This window comes from Pleurodeles waltl, chromosome 11 (genome assembly GCF_031143425.1).
Source record: "Pleurodeles waltl isolate 20211129_DDA chromosome 11, aPleWal1.hap1.20221129, whole genome shotgun sequence".
Classification (NCBI taxonomy): domain Eukaryota; kingdom Metazoa; phylum Chordata; class Amphibia; order Caudata; family Salamandridae; genus Pleurodeles; species Pleurodeles waltl.
In genome coordinates, this window is record NC_090450.1 from 415,497,451 (window position 1) to 415,516,446 (window position 18,996).

Consider the following 18,996-nt stretch of genomic DNA (forward strand, 5'->3'; position numbering starts at 1 on the left):
GTGGAGAACCCTCTCCTACTGCTGCAACAAAATATCCTCCCAAAGGGCAGTCTGATAGGAAGATCAATGGCCATACTCAATAGCTCGGAATACCAGGCTCTTCTTGCCCAGTCCGGTGCCACAAGGATCACTTAGACCCAGTTGTTCTTGATCTTCTTGAGATCCCTGGACAGAAGTGAAGACATACAGTAGGCCTGAGCTCCACTCAAGACAAAAAGCAACACTGAGCAAGTGTCGCCTTGGAAACTCCAACATGCAAAACTTCTGACATTGTGCGTTCTCTGCGGAGGCGAACGGATCTAACCAAGACTCTCCCCACTGCTGAAAGAGACATTGCGCCACCTTCAGATGGAGATGCCATTCGTGATCGACCAGGCATTGTTGGCTGAGTTTGTCTGCTCTGACGTTCAGAGAACCCACCAGGTGTTGAACCACTGGGGAAATGCCCTGATGTTCCAGCCTCTGATCTCTATCTCTCCCACGTGATCGCCCCTTCACAGGAGTGACAAATCTGTCACTACAGTCAGATCTGGTTGGGAAAGGGAGAGGGATCTGCCTCTGATCCAGTCACGGTTCAAGGGCCACCACTGCAGCTTTTGCATAGTTTCCTTTGAGATCTGGACCATGTCAGAGAGATTCCCCTGATGCTGCGCCCACTGGAACTTCAGGTCCCAATGCAGAGCCAGCATATGCCACCAGGGTGCAGGAGGCCATGAGTCCCAGCATCCACAGAGTCATTCTCACTGAAATCCAGGATAGAGGCTCAAACATCGGTATCACAGCTTGAGTATACTGGACTAGCTGCTCGGGTCCAGAATAACTCCAATGAAGGGGAGCATCTAAGAGGGAGTCATGCTTATAGTGAAACCCACCGAATGCAATAGGTCTGCTGTAGTTTGGAGGTGGGAGATGACAGCCTGTGGCGAGCCTGCCTTCAACAGCCACAGGTCGAGGTAGGGGAAGACTGAAACCCCTGACCTGCACAAATGAGCTGCGACCACCACCATCGCCTAGGTGAGCACCCGAGGAGCGCTGGTAAAAGGGGAGCATGGTGAACTGAAAATGTTCATGGCCTCCCGTGAACCACAGGTAACATCTGTGGGGAGGCAGGACGGGAATATGGGGATAGGCGTCCTGCAAGTCCATAGCTACCATCCAGTCTTCTGGGCCCATGGCAGATAGAACCTAAAACAGAGTGAGTATTTTGAATTTCTCCTTCCTGAGGAAGAGATTGAGAGGCCAAAGGTCTAGGATAGGCAGAGGCCCTTGTCATTTTTGAGCATCAGAAAGTAGCAGCAATAACAACCATGACCTACTTCTGACACAGGAACTCTCTTTATGGCTCCCTTGGCCAGGAGGGCCATGACCTCTTTGTGGAGAAGTGCCAGGTGATCCTCCATCATATGATCATAGAGTGGTGGCATGGAGAGAGGTGTAGTCTTGCAGGGGAGGGAGTAGCCCCTGAGAACTATTTGAAAAACTCACCTGTCTGACCTGATGGACTGCCAGTGGGGCAGGTGATGGCAAATTCTGATTCCGATTGGTCCCTGGTGGGGAAGCATCAGACTAGGAAGGTTTGGAGGCTGCAGGGGGAGCGTAGGACTGGCTAGACGGCTGGCTCCCTGATCCATGAGGACTTTGTATCACATGTCCCCCGCCTCGCAAGATGCTGGGAATTACGCACTGCATTGTGGCTGGAGGGTAACGGACGTGGTTGGATGCTCCTCCAGTAGCTACAAAAGGAGCAAAAAGCAGACTGAGGGGGCAAAGGGGCGCTGCAAGGCCCAAGGATCTGACCATAACCCAGGACTCCTTAAAGCGCTTGAGCACTGAGTCTGCTTTGTTTCCGAAGAGATGGGTGCCATCAAAGGGCATGTCCATAATAGTGGATTGGACATTCCCCAAAAAGCCAGATGTCCTCAACCAAGCTTGGTGCCTTAATGCCATTGTCGATGCAACCGATCTGCATATTGAGTCGGTTGTATCCAGTCCACGATCTAAGGTGAACTTGGCTGTGTCTCTTCTGTTAGCAACAGCTTGGGAGCAAATGGCCCGGGACTCCTCCAGAACCTGTGGCAGCACCTGTGCAACCGTGTCCCCTGAGGTATGGGTGTAATAGCCCGATGCAGTGTTCACAGACCGCAATCCCAGGCCGGAGGAAGAAAAAATGTTCTTCCCAAGCTGTTCCAGCCTCTGGTATTCCCTGCCCGGGTTGCAGAAGGGAATGCACCCAGGGATGTGGAGGCTTGGATAACCAAACTCTCAGGGGTCGGGTGTTGCATCAGGAACACTGGGTCACTCGAAGCTGGTCTATGGAGGTGGGCAATTGTCCTGTTCACAGGAGTCCCTGTGCTGGGTTTGGACCATGTCCCCAGCAGGGCATCAGTGAGGACTTTGTTAAAGGGCAAAAGGGCTTCAGAAGTGGAAGCCCCGGACTGAAGCACCTCTGTCAGGAGGTTAGTCCTGACTGCCACCGAAGGCAGCTCGAAGGCAAGGTCTTGGCTGCTCTCCACACCACCGTGGAGTAGGACGCCCCCTCCTCTGTAGCAACATTAAGGGGAGAACGCCTGCCATTAGGGGAAGTGTACAGACCACAAGCCTCACCCAGGTCCATCTGCCAGTCTATTGGATCTTCAAGCTGGTAATCCAAAGGGCCCAGCGACTCCTCCAAATCCTCACCGTACCCCAACCCAAGAGAATAGGTTCAGGATCCGATCGACGTCAGAAACATCAGCGTGGAAGGTTGAGTTGGTACGACCGGTTCGGATACAGGAACAGATCTGTGGGTGTCCCCCAGAGACGAGGCCAAAGTCACCGGTGAGGAACCTGAGGGGCCCCTGCTGACTGCCCAAAGTCACTCCAGCGGAGTCGGACTACCTAAATATGAGGCGCATGGCCTCATAGAACTCATGGAGTTGGGAAGGGGTCACTATGGCTCCTGGAAACTCAGAGAGGTGCAGAGTCGACCCAGACACATGCTCTGAGGACAGTGGCTTGGAACGACGACGCTCCTTAACCCTCGTTGCTTCCACCAATGGACAGGGTGAAGTCGAACGCTTGTTCTTCTTTGACTTCTTTTTGTGCTTCAACTTATCCGACCATCCCAAGGACGTGGAGTGGGATGATGAAGAATGGGGGCTCTGGGACCATTCTCAGGACCATCTTCTAGACAGAGATGTGGAGCCAAGCGCCAGCCTTCAGGGAGCATTAACGACCACTCCCTCAAAGCTTTCGGATTCATGGCCCGGCACTCAGCGCACAACTTCAGGTCGAGGTAGAGCTCCAAACACCACAAGCATACGAGGTGTGGCTCCATGATGGACATCGCCCGATGACAGGATGCACAGGGCTTGAACCCAATCTTGTGTGATGACATCCTTGACACACCAGGAGTGTAAACAGTGTGCTTAGCTTCTGCACAAAGAAAAGAACTGACGTCAGTGCATCAGGCTGGCGCCCATATAGGACCTGCAATGTCATATCCGGCGCTTACAACACCGGACGCGGAGCCGACCGACGCCACCTAACAGTGCGTAGGGGTACTGCTCGAGAAACATTTCTGGATCCAGACTGATGCCTGGGGGAAATTCTAAGGTAAGGAATTTAAGGTAAGGATTCTGCAACTAGAAGTCGCTATAAGATAGAATTGTTAACAAGAGCTCTGGCAGTGCTAAGCATTACTGGCATGGTAAGAGACACTGCAGATAATCGGATTGAGAGGCATTACATCATTGAAGAAATCCAGAAAAACAGTCATGTGAGAGACCAAAAAGAACATCATTGGACAACTACAGGCATTGACTCATTGGTCCAAGTTAGTGAGATAACCAAAAGAAAGGAGAGAGCCACAAGAGAGTCATGGGTTAATGCCAGAGAGGGAGTCATGGCTAGTGGTTGAGAAGTGCCATGGTCTAAAGCTAGCAGGAGAGTAATGAGCCACTGTCAGGGAGATTGTAACAGACCACAAGATACAGGAAAGTGATGAGAGACAGCATCCTGTCTGAGCTGGGGAGAGCTGTGGGACAGGGAGAGAGTGGTTGAATTATGTGCCAAAGTGAGGGACCTCATAGGTCTGAGTTAAAGATGCAAACTAGTTAGAATCTTATTAACCATGACTGGGAACAGGGATGTACCCAGGAGTCAGGAGAATATAATTGGCAAGAACAAAGGAGAGAATCCAGGATCAAGTTGAGGGGAGGGTGACATTATTCAGATTTTTTGGAGAGAGTCATGGGTCATATGAAGAGATGGCCAGAGCTAAGAACAGCAACATGAGACAAAGCCAGGGAGAGTGACAATGGCTACAGTCATGGAAGAAATAATGGATCAGATGCAATTTAGAGCTATTGGCCAGACTTGCTGAAAACGCCATGGGCCATGGCCAATGAAACGCATTTGTCTCATCTAGAATGAGGGCAGTTTGAAGAGATTAAGTGGAAAGGGCCAAAGTCTGTCGAACCGCCATGGGCCAGAGTCTAGGAGAGAGTAAGTGGCGAAAGACATACTTACTGGTCAGAACCTGGAGAGAGTTATTTATAGAACCAAGGAGAGATCTCTGAATCGGGAAACGTCCGGAACAACGACTCCGGAACAAAGATTACGTTGTTGATGCAAGCGGAACCATGCTTGCGTTAACAACAACTCCTTTTTCCTCTGCCTTAACCACACATGTGCTGAACAACACACATGCGTGGTTAAGGCAGAGAAAAAGGGAGAGTGCATCGGGGGAGGATGCAGTCAGGTAAGTGGGGGCAGGGTTGGGGTTAGTTTTTAGGGGTGGGGGTGGATTAAGGGTTTGGGGTGGTGGGGTAATTTGTTTTTTTAGGGACAGGGTGGGGGGTTGGGGTAGTTCTTGTTTTCAGGGGTGGGGGAATTGGGGAAGTTCTGTTTTAGGGGAGGGGTGGGAGGTCAGGGTAGTTTTGTTTTGGGGCAGGGGTGGGGGCACTTTTGTTTCTGGGGGTGGGGTGGTTTGGTTTTTGGGGTGGTGGATCAGAGTAGTTTGGTTTTTGGGGGTAGGGGATTGGGGTAGTTAGGTATTTGCGGGTGGGAGGGTAGGAGTAGTTTGGTTTTTGGGGGTGGGGGGTCAAGGTAATTTTGTTTTTGGGGTGGGGGTAGTTTGGTTTTTGGGGATGGGGGATCGGTGTAGTAAGGTTTTTAGTGACGGGGTGAGGGTGGGGGATCAGGGTACTTTTGTTTTTAGGGACAGGGTGGGGGGATCCAGCAGTTTGTTTTTTTAGGGGCGGGTGGGGGGGTCAGTTCTTTTTAGAGCAGGTGGAGGAGGTCGGGAAAGGGTTCAGGGCTCAGGGTGGGTGTGAGGTATCCGGTGTAGATTTGTTTTAGGGGTGGGGATCGGGGTAGTTTTAGTATTAGGGGTGGGGGGGTGGGGTACTTCTGGGCCTTAGGGCAGGTGGGGGGGTTGCATGCTAGAACCACGCATGCCGTTCCCACACATGCCTTTACTAGGCATGCTTTTACTACAATAAATTGTTGTGAAGACATGCATGGTAAAGGCATCCGTGGCAACGGCCGCGTTGTTCAGGCATGCGTGGTTTCAGCATTCGTTGTTCCATCATACGTTCCTCTGAATTGATGTCCAAGAGCAAGCCATGGAGCAAGTCCAGGGGACAGCCAGTCATGTGCCAGTAGAAGTGAAACAGTCATGGGTCAGAGCCCAGGAGAAAGTCATGGCTACTGTCAGGGACTGAGTCATTGGCACAGGCCAGGGAAAGAAGAATAGACTATAGTCAGGGAGATTCACTGACCAAAGTCTTAGACTGCCTTCACCCTCGTGCAGTAACTTGGTCTAGCGGTTCAAACTGCACTGCTCCTTAGGACGTGGTTATATGGGTTTTCCGTACTGCACTGAAAACAAGTAGCCAAAAAGAAAGGATAAGAAAGGGATCCCAGAGGAAATCACAGTGATGCAAAGGAGTACTGGCTTAGCCGTTTCTGTATATCACTTTTTGGTTAACACAGAGAGTTTAGGATAGAAATGGGATGAGATGTGGGAGAGTCATGAATGAACACAAAGCAGGTTGGTAACATATTTCATACAGAAATATTGTCTGATATAAATACCTTTTCCTAAATATCGCATAGAAAAATGTCCGTTGGATGTAGAATGTCTAATATTAAATCCAATGGGTGATTTTTTTAAAAACAATATTTAGGGCACAATATTATTGTCAGACGATATTCAGACAATGGCATTCTGATACTACTCCTCAGTCCAAAGAGAACATTGACGATAATCAGAGAATGAACCCTGGGTGGAAGCAGAAAAGGGGTCATTAACCAGAACCAGTTGGAGAGTTGTTATTTGGTGCCAAGACCAAAGCCACACAGATAATCACTGTTCGGAGCCAGAACAGGTCATATGGATAAAGTGAAAGAATGAAAAACTGCATATACAAAAGCAAATCATCATCTAGCGACAATGTTATGTGGTTCACTAGAAGCCTGACAAATAACCATCAGTTGTGGTCAACAATAGTGTATAATCAGGCACGACCAGGAAGCGAAGAGAAAAGAAATGCATTCGACACTGCCATATGATTTCTATACCAGGAGTGCCCAATTAACAATGCCTGGAAGAGCATCCTTGAAAAAAGCCAGTGGGAAAGCCTATAAAAGACGGGGAGAAAAGTATTTAGCGTAACAATAAGGGGAGTAAACACAACCAGACCACTATTACAGTTCAAGTCTATGGAATTACCTCCCCTTAACTAAGTCCTCTCCCTTGCCAGTCTTCAGGTTTTGCAAAAATGTCTTCATCCACCTAACACCCATGTTCCACCTCTTCCCACCGTACCCTATTGTAACAAACTCTTCCACATATTTTAGGCACCTGCACATCAGCTCTGCTTGGCACCATGCATCCCGTTGCAAGCGCTGCTCTCCACTTACCAGATCTGCACTATAAAACCCCCCCTAATGAAATAATAAAATACAGAGTTGAATGAATACACATTTGAAAAAAGGACAGAGCAGGATATTTTCTAGGGTGAAAGAGAGAAACTAAAATGGATATGAGAAAAGTAGAGAACAGAAAAGCAAAGAAATCTGAAAGAAAAATAATAAGAAACAGTAAAATAGAGAAAGCAGATACAGCAGTATTCTGTGATAGAGAGAACAAATAGCAGCGCAAAATGAAGAAGCAGAGAACTGCAGAAATAAAATCAACACATAAAAATAAAAACAAAAGGAATGACAGAGAGAGAGAGAATTGGCTATAAAGTCTGAGTACTCACATAGATGTTGCGTTCTCGGTGTCGGATGAGAAGATTGCGGACAATGCCTGCTTCATTGAGGTCTCCGAGGGTGATCATGTCTTCCACTCCTTGAATAGAGCTAGGGTGCATCGAATGCACCACGTTCATATCGTGCGCTCGGATCCAATGTTCCTGAAAGAGAATAAGGTATGGCTGCTCTTCATCAACTCCAAAATTATCTTATATACTTCAAGCACAAAGGGCCAGATGTACAATGCCCTTTTGGATTTCTTAATGGTCCGAATCAAATCACAGTTTGTGATCCCCAGAATAGGAAATCACAACGAGGGATTACCTACATGCGATTCCTATTCTGATATACAAAGTGTTTCCTAAATGTGATTTGGGCATTTAGGAAATGCAATTTCCATCGACTTGAAGTCGGTGGTAACTATGTGCAATCTAAAAAAAGCACCCCAAAATGTTTTTTTTTTTTTTTTTAATTGCAATAGAGCACACACATGCCCCTTGGCCATGTGTGTGCTCTACATGTACACCGCTATTTTTAGGGTGCCCCAAGAGGGGCCTTTTGCCCATTGCCATCCTTGGTTTTGCATTTCCCAAATAGCAATTTCCTAATAGGAAATTGCTATTTGGGAAATGCAAACCAAGCCCATTGACACAAATGCAATGGGATTCCCTATTTGCAATTTCCTAATAGCAATTCCTACTATGTAGGATTCTCTATTAGGAAATCGGTATCTGTTTACATAGAATTTTGCATTTCCTAAATAGCGATTTCTAGGAAATCGCTATTTAGGAAATGCAAAATTGCATTTTAGTACAACTGGCTCTAAAATGTTTGCAAAGGCATGGATGCCAATTGACTAAGATGTCAGGGTTAGTAAAGGTGACATTATGCACACTTTGACCCACAATCAGTTGTCGGAAATAACCCACTGTCCTTCCCCAGTTCCCTCTATTCTCTCTAATGTGCTGCTGAGGGTAAGGGGAGGACATGAGCTGGAAACTAAAGAACATAAATAGGTCTATACGATCCCACTTTACTTCCTGTTCCTTACCACACATGTATTATCCCTGAGACCTGAGGTAGAAAGGACTGTGCCAGCAGAACCAAGGGACAAGGCAACAACTGGAAAACCATCAGTGGCTGAAATAGAGATAGTGGACTTGACAGTACTACTTGGGTGGCATTCAGTAATTTGACAATTACCATGTTGCTGAAGGCTTTAATCACACAAAATGGAGAGGAGGAGGAAAGTACCACCATGCATCCTCCCTGTACTAAACACTCCAACACAAAAGGTACGGTAGCTCAAGAGAAACAGGGACTTCATCTCCTATATGGAGACAAAACGTCAGAGCCCTAGTTGGACTTCACAGGAATCCTGTCAGATCGCATGCCAGACTTGCCGTACAGAAAACGACACAAGCAAACGCCGATCACGGTAATCGGTGTGAGCCCCGATGCCATACTTCGTTTAAACAACCTAAGTAGCAAGGCTCACAGATCGAATAATTAGAGGAAGGCAGGCAGCAACTATCTCATTTTTCTACAATTAAGAAATGCTAATGCCCTTTTCCAGTCCTGATGATGCCCTAAATCAGAAGGCCGAAACGCGTTGACTTCTTTTTATTGCAAGTGTGTGGGCTTGCCAAACAATTAACTATATTGCAAAGACTTAAGATGCACTATATCACGCTTGTGTGAAAGAAATACACAACGCGTTGATAGTTAAGTGTTTGTAAAGCCCATCACCTTAGCAAGTAGGAGTGGATCACACGTGTAGTCATGCGATAGTGACCACTATTTAAATGCGTAGGGCACCACCTTTGGTGGGTTTCTTATATTGTTAAACTTTACACTTGTTTTATTTGTTAGTAATGTGAGTAATGTTTTGTTTATTGTTTATATTTATTTATGTGGTGTGTATTTAGTAATGTATTGAACAACCATAGCTCCTTTTTTGCTAAAAAATTGTTTCAAAATAAATATGAGAAAGAAATGAACTCAGGAGTAACAGAATTAAGTACTGTTCTTTAAACTTAGGACTAAATTTGTCCCCACCTGTCGCTTACTCTTTGACATTATATTGACCTTGGGCAGGTTAGGGTTATAGGGTCCCCCCTGTTTTTTGGTAATTAGATCACATGGGAAAGCTATTTCTTTTGGAAGAGGATGCTTCACACACTGTTCATGTCATGCTTCATAATAGGCAACTTATCTCCACCTTGGTAGGACAATGGCTCCATGGAGGACTCAATCTTGGGGAGAGTCAAAGGAATGAGGAAGTTCTTAAATAAAATTCAGCTGGATAGGTGATGTGATCCAGATAAGTTAAAAATACTTTGAGGTACCCAGGTGTATCACCTTGAATGTTGGGACCTCAGGTACATCTGAAAACATCATTGAGATGGTCACTGAGAGCAATGGCTCAAACCATCTCCCTAAGCCAATGTGTTTATGCCCTTATGGTTATCCTAGCAGGCCTTGGGCATTCTTTAGGGCCAAGGATCCCTAGTGGATAGCCTGGATATAAATATGATGGACCTACAGCCATGAAAATATTAGAAAGAAGGAAATATTAAACAGCGATCCTAGTGAAAAAATGCAGAGACAGAAATGTGTCAGTGTGAGATCATATACACACGTGCCAAAAGTGGGCAAACAAACATGCAAAAAAACAGCCCACATGCATATTAATAAAGCTCATTGGCAATGTGGGTCTATTCCTACCCTAATGTTAGGGGATACTAGGTCCCCAGTCTGGGAAAGGATAATGTCCTCTGTAGTTACACACTATATTACAGGGTGCAAGGGGAATCAAAATACCACATGATAAGTCATTAACATACAAGGAATCAGTGGTCATCTCTGCTCATTCTCACGAGACAGTAACACTATTAGCTAGCCACTGCATTATCCTCTGTGTTAAACCTTATACTCAAGCATTTCTGATGGGAGATAAAAATCTATGTCCTAGAGTTTTGCTGTGTCAAACTTGCTAATTAAATTACCCCATAGTAAGCTTGTTTTTATCTAGTTGGTAGTGATACACATATTTGGTAGCTGGCATAAAAGGCTACCTTAACTCTGAGTTTGAAATGTTCACATAATTCTGTATCCTATATGTGCTTAGTATGTTGCCAAATTGTTGGTGGTAATGGGAGCTTTTAGTGGGACTCCCATATTGTGCCCTTAAGTCATTGGTGGATGGGGTTCATGAGGCGGTTCACATTGTGTGGTAATCACAATGTTGCAATAACATGTTGTCTTGGGGAGATGGTTTGAGACATTCTTCTTACTGACCCCAAGGTATTTTTAACTTTTCTGGATCCTGTCACCTGTCCAGTTTAACTTTATTTAATAACTCCTTCCTTCTTTTGAATCCACCAGAAGTTTGAGTACACCCTGGTGGCATTGTCCTACTAGGGTGGGGAGAGGATGCCTATGATGAAGCATGAACAGTGTGTGAGGTGTCCTGTGCCAAAAGAAATGGCTTTCCCACATGATCGGACAGGATTCCTGTGACATCCAAATAGGGCTCTGACTTGTGCCTCCAAATTAGGGAAGAAGTCTTTGTTTCTCTTTAGCTACCCTACCTTTTCTGTTGGAGCATGTTGCTGAAGGAACTCATTTGCCGGGAGATTAAAAAAAGATTTTACATAAAAGGAGAAGTTGATTATTTTTTCTTGGGTACTTGCCCTGGGACCTGATTATGATTTTGGCGGTCTGACCATCAGACTGTCAAAGCAGCAAGGATGAGGCCTCCATCAAGCCGGCAGCCTCATCCCTGTCATATTATTCTGAGAGGGCTGGCAGAGAGCCCCTGCACCTTCCACGACATGGTCATGGGCTGTGCAGGGGGCCCCGTGTCCACAGGACTGTCTTTCTGCCAGACTTTCCATGGCACCTCCCTGCCTGACCACTACTCTGCCATCAGCAACCTGTCAGATGGCCACCATGATTTGTTCCAGGGGGTGTGCTTTTCCTTCCCAAAGATGAGTACTTCTGTCTTGTCGGTGTTGAGTTTGAGACAGTTGTTGTTTATCTAGGCAGCCACGTATTCACGCATCTTTGGAACTTTTCCTTGGTGATTGCTGTGTCGTTAGTCAGGGAGAGGAAGAGTTGGGTGTCGTTGGCATAGGAGATGATGTTGAGTGTAGGGCCCTTGACGATGTTTGCCAGGGGTGTCATATATACATCGAAGTGGGTTGAGCTGAGTGAAGTTCTTAGGGAGCAAGGAGTAGGGCGGGAGCATGACCTTCTGTGCTTTTCATGTGAAGCAGAATGCAATCCACTTGAGGGTTGCTCCTTGGATTCTGATCTGGTGGAGTCTGTTTAAAAGTGTATGGTGGCATACAGTGTTGAAGGCTGCTGAAGGGCTGAGAAGTATGAGGGCTGCTGTTTCTGTGTGGTAACAGCATTCTGATGTCATCCGTGGCTGCAACTGCTCCTAGGGCTGTCTCTGTACTGTGGTTGGCTCTGAAGCCTGATTGGGAGGGGCCCAGAAGGTTTTGGTTCTCCAGATGTCTAGTGAGATGGATGATGATGGCTTGGTGATTCTTTGCTGATAGGTTGACTGCCAAAGCTGAATGTATGGTGTGGGCAGGGGTTTGCTGGGGCTCCAGAGTGGATGGATCTCATGATGGATGCTGTTTCCTTCTTGGATAGGATGTTCCATGAGATGAGCTGGTGTAGGTGTATGTTGGTCGGTGTTATGTGGTTGATGCTATCCTCAGCGGACGGTTGGGGTGCGAAATCTTGGTAGATGGTGTTGATTTTGTGAAACAAAGTCTGCAAGGGTGTCACAGAGGGCTTGCGAGGGTGTAATGTTGTTTTTGTTCGCTGAAGGGTTGGTGAATGCCATAACTATGTAGAAAAGCCACTGACTGAGTTAAAGGGCTCCCGGGGACAAACAGTGAGCTATTCTTAGGCACCTGATATGTATTTTTCAGAGACTTTAAGTCTTCTAAATTGGGAGTGTGGTTTTCTCCAGCTCTTCTGCTTGACTAGCTACTGGTAAATGGCTAAGGCAGGCATTTGTGAGGGAGCTGAAGGTGCCATCAAAGCACAGGTGCCATCACTTTTCAGTGGAGTGCTGTAGTTTCAATGGACAATACTGCTAAAGTCTTGGCTATGACTGAGTGATGGGTACAAATGTGCATGTTTTTCGCTACCATGTCCAGATTGGCTCTGCAGGCAAGTATCCAGGATGAAGGATCCATAAAAACATCGTCCCACCCATAAGCCCTCCTAGAGAGTTCAGAAGTGAGCACAAGGAAAACAACAGCGGAAATTACTGCTGATTATAATGAAGACAGTGGTCCTGAAGCTTGGAGCTGGTCTTTGGATACCTGAGATTGAGATGGGGGTCACCAGGAGCTACACTAGATGTCATTGTCTGATGGTATAGATGAGTCTGTCCTTCCCACCAAGAAGTACAATATGCATGTCACGCAGCTGCGCGCGGCACAAGCTGTACGTTCGGCTCGGGTCGCGACACGCGGTTTAAAGATGCGCCGCATCCCCAGCCTGCTCTGCACCTTACGAGGCCCCAAATTGGGCATTGGGCCTTGTTCTTTTTTAGCGCAACACACCCCCAGGCAGGTTTGACCTCCCTCCCCTCACCTGTTCTTCTTTTCTTCTTCTTCTTTTTCCTGTTGTCTTATTGTGCCTTCCTTTATGTTTTCACCCTTTCCCATATTACCCCTCTCTTCCCAGCATTCCTTGTTTCCCTACTCTCTATGGCTCCTAGTCCATTCTGTTCTATGTGTTTTTCCCTATCTAATATGGTGTCCTTGTACTTCCTGTTGGTCACTTCCTGTTTGTTGGTATTTAAGGGATGTGATTCTTTCTCTCCTTGCGCTGCAACACTTTCTGTTTGGATGGTGTCTTTGCTCCTGCTTCCTTGTAGCCTGTGCTGGTTCTCATCTGTGCCAGTCTTTTTTCCTTTATTTTTCTCCTGTTGTTCCCTATTCATGTTGTTCCTGTTGCAGGAACCTATCTTTTTGGAGGTTTTTTTCCCCTTTCAGGGGTTTTTCCCTCTGGCACTACTTCTGAGGGACACTGCCTGCTCTTGGCGTACCCATTGTCTACAGCACCGTGGCTACCAGAAAGAGTCACCCCTACCTGGGCCAAGGCCAAACATTCAGGAACAAGATCCTCGCCACTCGTTCTGCGGACTCCATGTTAAAGCAGCACGTAAGTCGTGACAATGCAAGGGAATGGGGCAGCCGTAGGAGAATCGAAAAGAGACCGAGGCATGAGGAGATAGAGTGTGTCTACCAAGGGAGGGAGCCATCTGAGAGTCCTGAATCTGTGGCTGTACCAAGGAAACCTGTCCCAGTGTCTACTCTTCCAACTTCTGGCATGGCAAAACAGTGGTGGTCACATATTCTTGGTTCTTGTGCATGTTCAGTGCTGGGACAACTCCACAATAAGATTACAATGGATGACTAGCCTTTTAGGTAGAGGCTGCAGTGGGTGTCTCCAAGCAGCGTTTCTGTGTCTTCTTGTGTCTCCTTTGCTTTTAAGAGCACTGGTGATGTGCCTGAACAATGAGGCACAATCACTGTCTTTGTTTCTGCTTGTGGTGAAGGTCTCTGCTTACTAGCCTTCCTACTTAACAACTGTATGTACCATGCAGAAACTGGATTCAATAGTGGGGATGAGGAATGAACCAGGTGATGGGCCTGCCATGTCAGGATGGGACTGCAAGAGAATCCAAGTTTCTGAAGCCAAAAGAATTGTCTTTACCCATGAAGCGAGATTTGCTGGATCATGATGCTATGCACAAATCTCACTATGCTCAGAAGGAGAGACTGGCTCAGTACCATGATGAGTTTGTGGCTTGGAAACTACATGTATAGACGAAGAACTGAAACTTGACAGGGTGGCTTATAAGAGTCTTAGAGATTATGAGGGCATGACTCTGCAGAATTCTGGCTTCCAACCACTAGGCACTCCTTTCTTGGCCTTTGATAGCCTAGACTGACTGAAGCAGATTGTTTGCAACTAGGGGATTGATGGCCTTACGTTTCAGCACTTTTGCCTTTCCTGGAGTAACTTCCACCCATTGCATTTGGCTAGTAGGGTGAGCTCCACATGGGAGTGGGATGCTCTTATAATAGGGTATATTTCTAAAACATTGTCAGGAAGTGTGCTCCGGACCACCCTTGGTGGCAGAAATATGTTACACATCTCATTATTCTTTTGAGTGATTAAATCTAACCTGTTCTACAGGACTGGTACACCCTCTTGCCACATAGAAACCAGGCACCTCCTGAAGGACCTTGTGTCTATGGTAGCATGAAGAGCACATATGACCAGATGCAGAAATAGATGCAATTGGTATTTGGGCAAGTTTGTGACAAAAGTCTGTGACATGATGACCTTGGATTAAAATCACAGTGTTGTGGAATAACATAGTCCATCATGAAGCAAAAACAGAATGGAGAGCAAACCAGCAAAAATAATACTGATACTATGCTATGCTAGGGTCTTGCACAAAAATTTGCAGAGTATGTAAGAAGCAGGTTCTCACCCTCCCCATTCAGTGGAGAAAGGTGAATCAGCAAGCAGGCATATATGGAAAAAGGCATTGCCAGATATAATGTACACAGGTCCGGGCTGTAACAGATTGTTAAGCACAGTTTTAACAGGTTCGGAAGCAGTTTCTGGTTATACCAGTAGGAACCAAGGCTAATTACACAATGACAGTGGAAAAGGGCCAGGTCAGGGACTTACTGGACATATTCTAGGCATAAAATAGAGTCCACAGGTTAAAAAATACACAAATATCAATACCCATAACACCAGTGATAAACCGTACAGAGCATAGCATATGCAAGCACAATTGAAAATACACACAATAGAATACAAAGACATTACATGCATTCAGGAACCAGCAGAAGTAAACAAAGATACAATCAGAACCAGCGTACACATGCAGGAATAGGCAAAATAACAAGGAGACAGGCAACAGCAGACACAAGTATAAAATTCAATAGAAAGACAGATTGTGAACAGACACAGGCAGTGCTTAATTTGAACTGGTGGTTGCCGGTGGGAGCCACCAGCACTTATTTTTAGGGACCTGCACTTTTTTTTCCTCAACAGGCATCTGTGGGGAGCAAGTGAGGGAAAAAAAAAACAAATGGTAGAAAAAAGGAGTCAGAGAAAGCCAGGAAAACTGTCACCAAGGGAAGCAGTAGAGACTGCAAGAATGAGATAAAGATGCAGGGAGTGTCTGACAGTGGATTAAAGAGGCATGAGGTGGATTCAGAACTACACAGCATTGGTAGTTGGTGGATGGACATCTAATACCACCGGCCGTGGCTTCTGAGCACTGCTTTGGGCACCAGCACTCATTCCTTTACAAATTACACACTGGACACAGGTACAAATAAAAACAACATAAAGATATAGAAACATGCAGGATCAGGAGTTATTACGCGTACCAGGAGAGGAGACATGGAATAGCAAACACTGGTTTTTACTCAAACAGTATCATCCAAGATCACAAAAGAATAGACACAATCTCAGAAGTGCCAGTGGGATGTAATGGAAGCAATAACAAAAAAGCAGGCACATGCAGGAACACAGAATCACATGCAGGGACAAGCAGGAATGGACAGTCTCATGCACTGATGATCTTATTATACACAAGAAGCAAAGTCAAATAACTTTGCATAATCGGAAATTTGTTGATCTCACACATGCAGGTGTAGCACAGTTCTGTGATCAGTGCTGCCCCTTTTCAGACAGTTGAGTGTCACCACTGGCTGTGAGGTTGAAATTAACAAACATTTAAAAGCTGGACTAAGTTAGTATGTTGATACCATACCTCATCCATGCATCAATTCTGCACATAGAATTGTGGACAAAGTGAGAGTTGTGTGATTGAGAATGTTTCTTATTTATTACAACAATGGATGGGGGATGACAAAGTAAACTCTTTCCTGGCACCCACCTTTCCCTCATCGTCCACCAGTAGTATCCGCCCAGTCTCAGAATCCTTGACCACAGCCCCAATGGGAACCTTGTACTTACTGGAGGATGAAATATCCAGCCACACATGATCACCCTGTGTAGGAAGTGAGGAGAGTTAGTAAATGATAATTAAATATTCGAACATCTGTTTCATCTCAAACTTTCTATTTGAGTGCTTGCTCTCCCATCAAACTTGCAGCTCAGTCACATATCTCTTATCTCTCGGTAGCCCTAAACTCTGTATCAGATTCACCTTCACTTCACACGCTGTTGCAGCTCCCAATAATTGCACCCTTATGATGACTTACATCCTTCCTCTCTCAGTTTTCTCACTCTGGGGCCAATCTACACATGTAAATTTACTCTTACATTTGTGAATAAAATTACTAATTTGGGCTATTCACCATTTACCAGTGTAAAGTCAAATGTGTAGGCTTACATGTCTTCACCTCATGAAACAGGGGGTAGAGCCACATATGAGTGTAATTTACTACTACTAAAAAGGGTAATTTTTTTCAAGTTTAATTAACTTTTTAAATGTTTTCTATCCTTTACTATATAGAGATCTTTACCTCGTTGACCGAATTCTCCCTCTGGTAAAGCATAGGGAAACGTCAAAAAGTCAATTATCTTTAAAAAAAAATAGTGAAGATATTTTTATGATAAATATTAAGGTATATTATTTTTTTATGATTATTTTGTTTGTAGAACATAATACAAATGTTACAGGATCAATGGCATAACTTAAATGTACAAGGTAATTATTAAATATTTATTAAATGAAATGTATTTTTCTCAAGTTTAAAAATATTCCCAGCGGAAATAAAAAAAGTGTTACATTTATTTTGAAATTAAAAAAGTTACTAAAACATGATAACATAAAGAATATGAATTATTTTTAAATAATGTATTTAACATTCAATTGGTTGTGTTTATTTATTAACTATTTTGAATCATATAACTGAATATAACATTATTTCCAATTGGGTTTTATTTTAAATTCCTACCTACATGATTTTGTAAAAGAGGGAGTAGCAGTTCCAGTGATTGACCATGTGTGTTGCTAGACTTACTCCAGCTCTGAGCTTGAGTACACTTAAGACTGTTTTGGATCCTTTTAGGCTGGAACAACTTTAAAAGTGCAGTTCGGGAATGGGTTTACTCTTTTGTGGGTCCCTCCCTAAACCACTCCTTGGCCTTCTGTAAACCCCTCTTTACTCCTCCCTCCCCTATAATAGTAAGTATTCCCCATTTTCCAGACATTTATCCTTGTCCCTCCCACAATTTACTGCTAAAACATATACTTATGTGTGCTGAGTCCACAGTCTGGGCGGAGAGCTCTGAAAATAACAAAATAGATGACGCCAAGGTGGAATCTCCGCACACAGGTTTGCCAATAGCATTTTCCAGAACTTTAGAAGTACTATTGTAGTGCTACTAAACATACTACAAAATGAAGTTTGTGAATATGCCGAGTATACAAGTCTAGCACTATTGACTCCACATACTGCTGCCTAACACACTGAATGTGATTCCCTCAGTCGCCACATGACTGTTTGATACAAACCACTCTCCAGCTTACAGCAATGTTGCTCCTTTAATACAAATATATAAACTACCTCATTCCCATATGTCCAAAAAAAAGAGAAATACTTCCAAAACAAAAAAGTACTCTCTCTACTGTACATTTTGGGCTCCAAATCTCCTAAACAATGTGTGTTTTCCAGGGGATCCTTCAGCAATAGAAACAAGACTTCCTCCATCCTTTTGGCAATGGAGGTGAATGAGTAGAGGTGAGAAGATGTAACTTAGGAGCAAATAGGGAGAAAATAAGATCAATGTAAGTACGGAAGAGGAGATTTGGCCAATACACAACCTTGTTTAGCAAGGGCTGGAAGAAGGGATGCTGGAGCAGTCAATCCAAGCAGATAAGAAGATTGCAATTTTGAGATACTGAAAAATTGGGTTGTCAGTTGATGGGGGTGTAAGTCCTTCTCGAGCAACCGTCACAATCCTTGTCACTGTGAACCACCAAAGTCATTAAATTAACTTGTGCTTAAACATCTGGTAGTTTGGCACAAAAGCTGTCAGGCTTAACGTAGAGGCAATGTGTAAACTATTTATCCAGTACTCTAACAGCAATAAAGTGAAAGCATCACCCAAGAAAAAATCCACACCAATTTATTTAGAAAAATAGAGTAAAATGGAATAAACTATCAGATTTCAAAACAACAAAAACCCAATTAGTAGAAACGGAGATATGCAATTTAGAAGATTTAAGGTGAATATAACTCCTAAAAGCACAAAGCACTTCTGGTGGTTATCTGTTTGAGTGAGGCCAGGTGAAAGTCCCAAGTTCAGACTGATTGTGATTGAGTCAGAACCAGATGCATGGATCACGTTAGTCCAGCTGAAAAAGTTACCATCTAAACTCCAGCGCAAAGAGTTCCGTTTGTAGTGGAGGAGGCTGCCAGGAGCAGCGAGAGCACTGCAGAAGAACATGCTGGTTGTCGCAGGTGGTCATCGCTATAGCACAAAAATCATGTCACCCGTACTGGAGGTCACTGCTGGAGCTACGCGTTGGTAGTGACTGAGAGCTGTTGATGTGACAGCGCAAAGTGCAGATCTCGCACTGCCAATCAAGGTTGGCAGACGCTGTAGCACTAAGACTCAGGTTCACTGGAGCTTCGCATTAGCAGTCAGCACGGGTGACAAGTTCTTGGCACAAAAAGGGCCATTCATGGTCGCGAAGAGCCCAAAACTTCAGGA

The 18,996-nt window shown here is 45.0% G+C and overlaps 1 protein-coding gene across 2 annotated transcripts in view; it reads right to left on the reverse strand.

The window, feature by feature from the left end:
* MYO7B (myosin VIIB) overlaps window positions 1-18,996 on the reverse strand; it is a 1,466,311-nt gene that overhangs the window by 970,469 nt on the left and 476,846 nt on the right. For both annotated transcript variants that reach the window (XM_069213753.1, XM_069213751.1), the window contains 2 exons: window positions 16,208-16,321; window positions 7,251-7,403 (listed from right to left, as the gene is read on the reverse strand). In XM_069213753.1, the coding sequence (XP_069069854.1) occupies window positions 7,251-7,403; window positions 16,208-16,321 (267 nt within the window). The remainder of the gene's footprint in view (window positions 1-7,250; window positions 7,404-16,207; window positions 16,322-18,996) is intronic.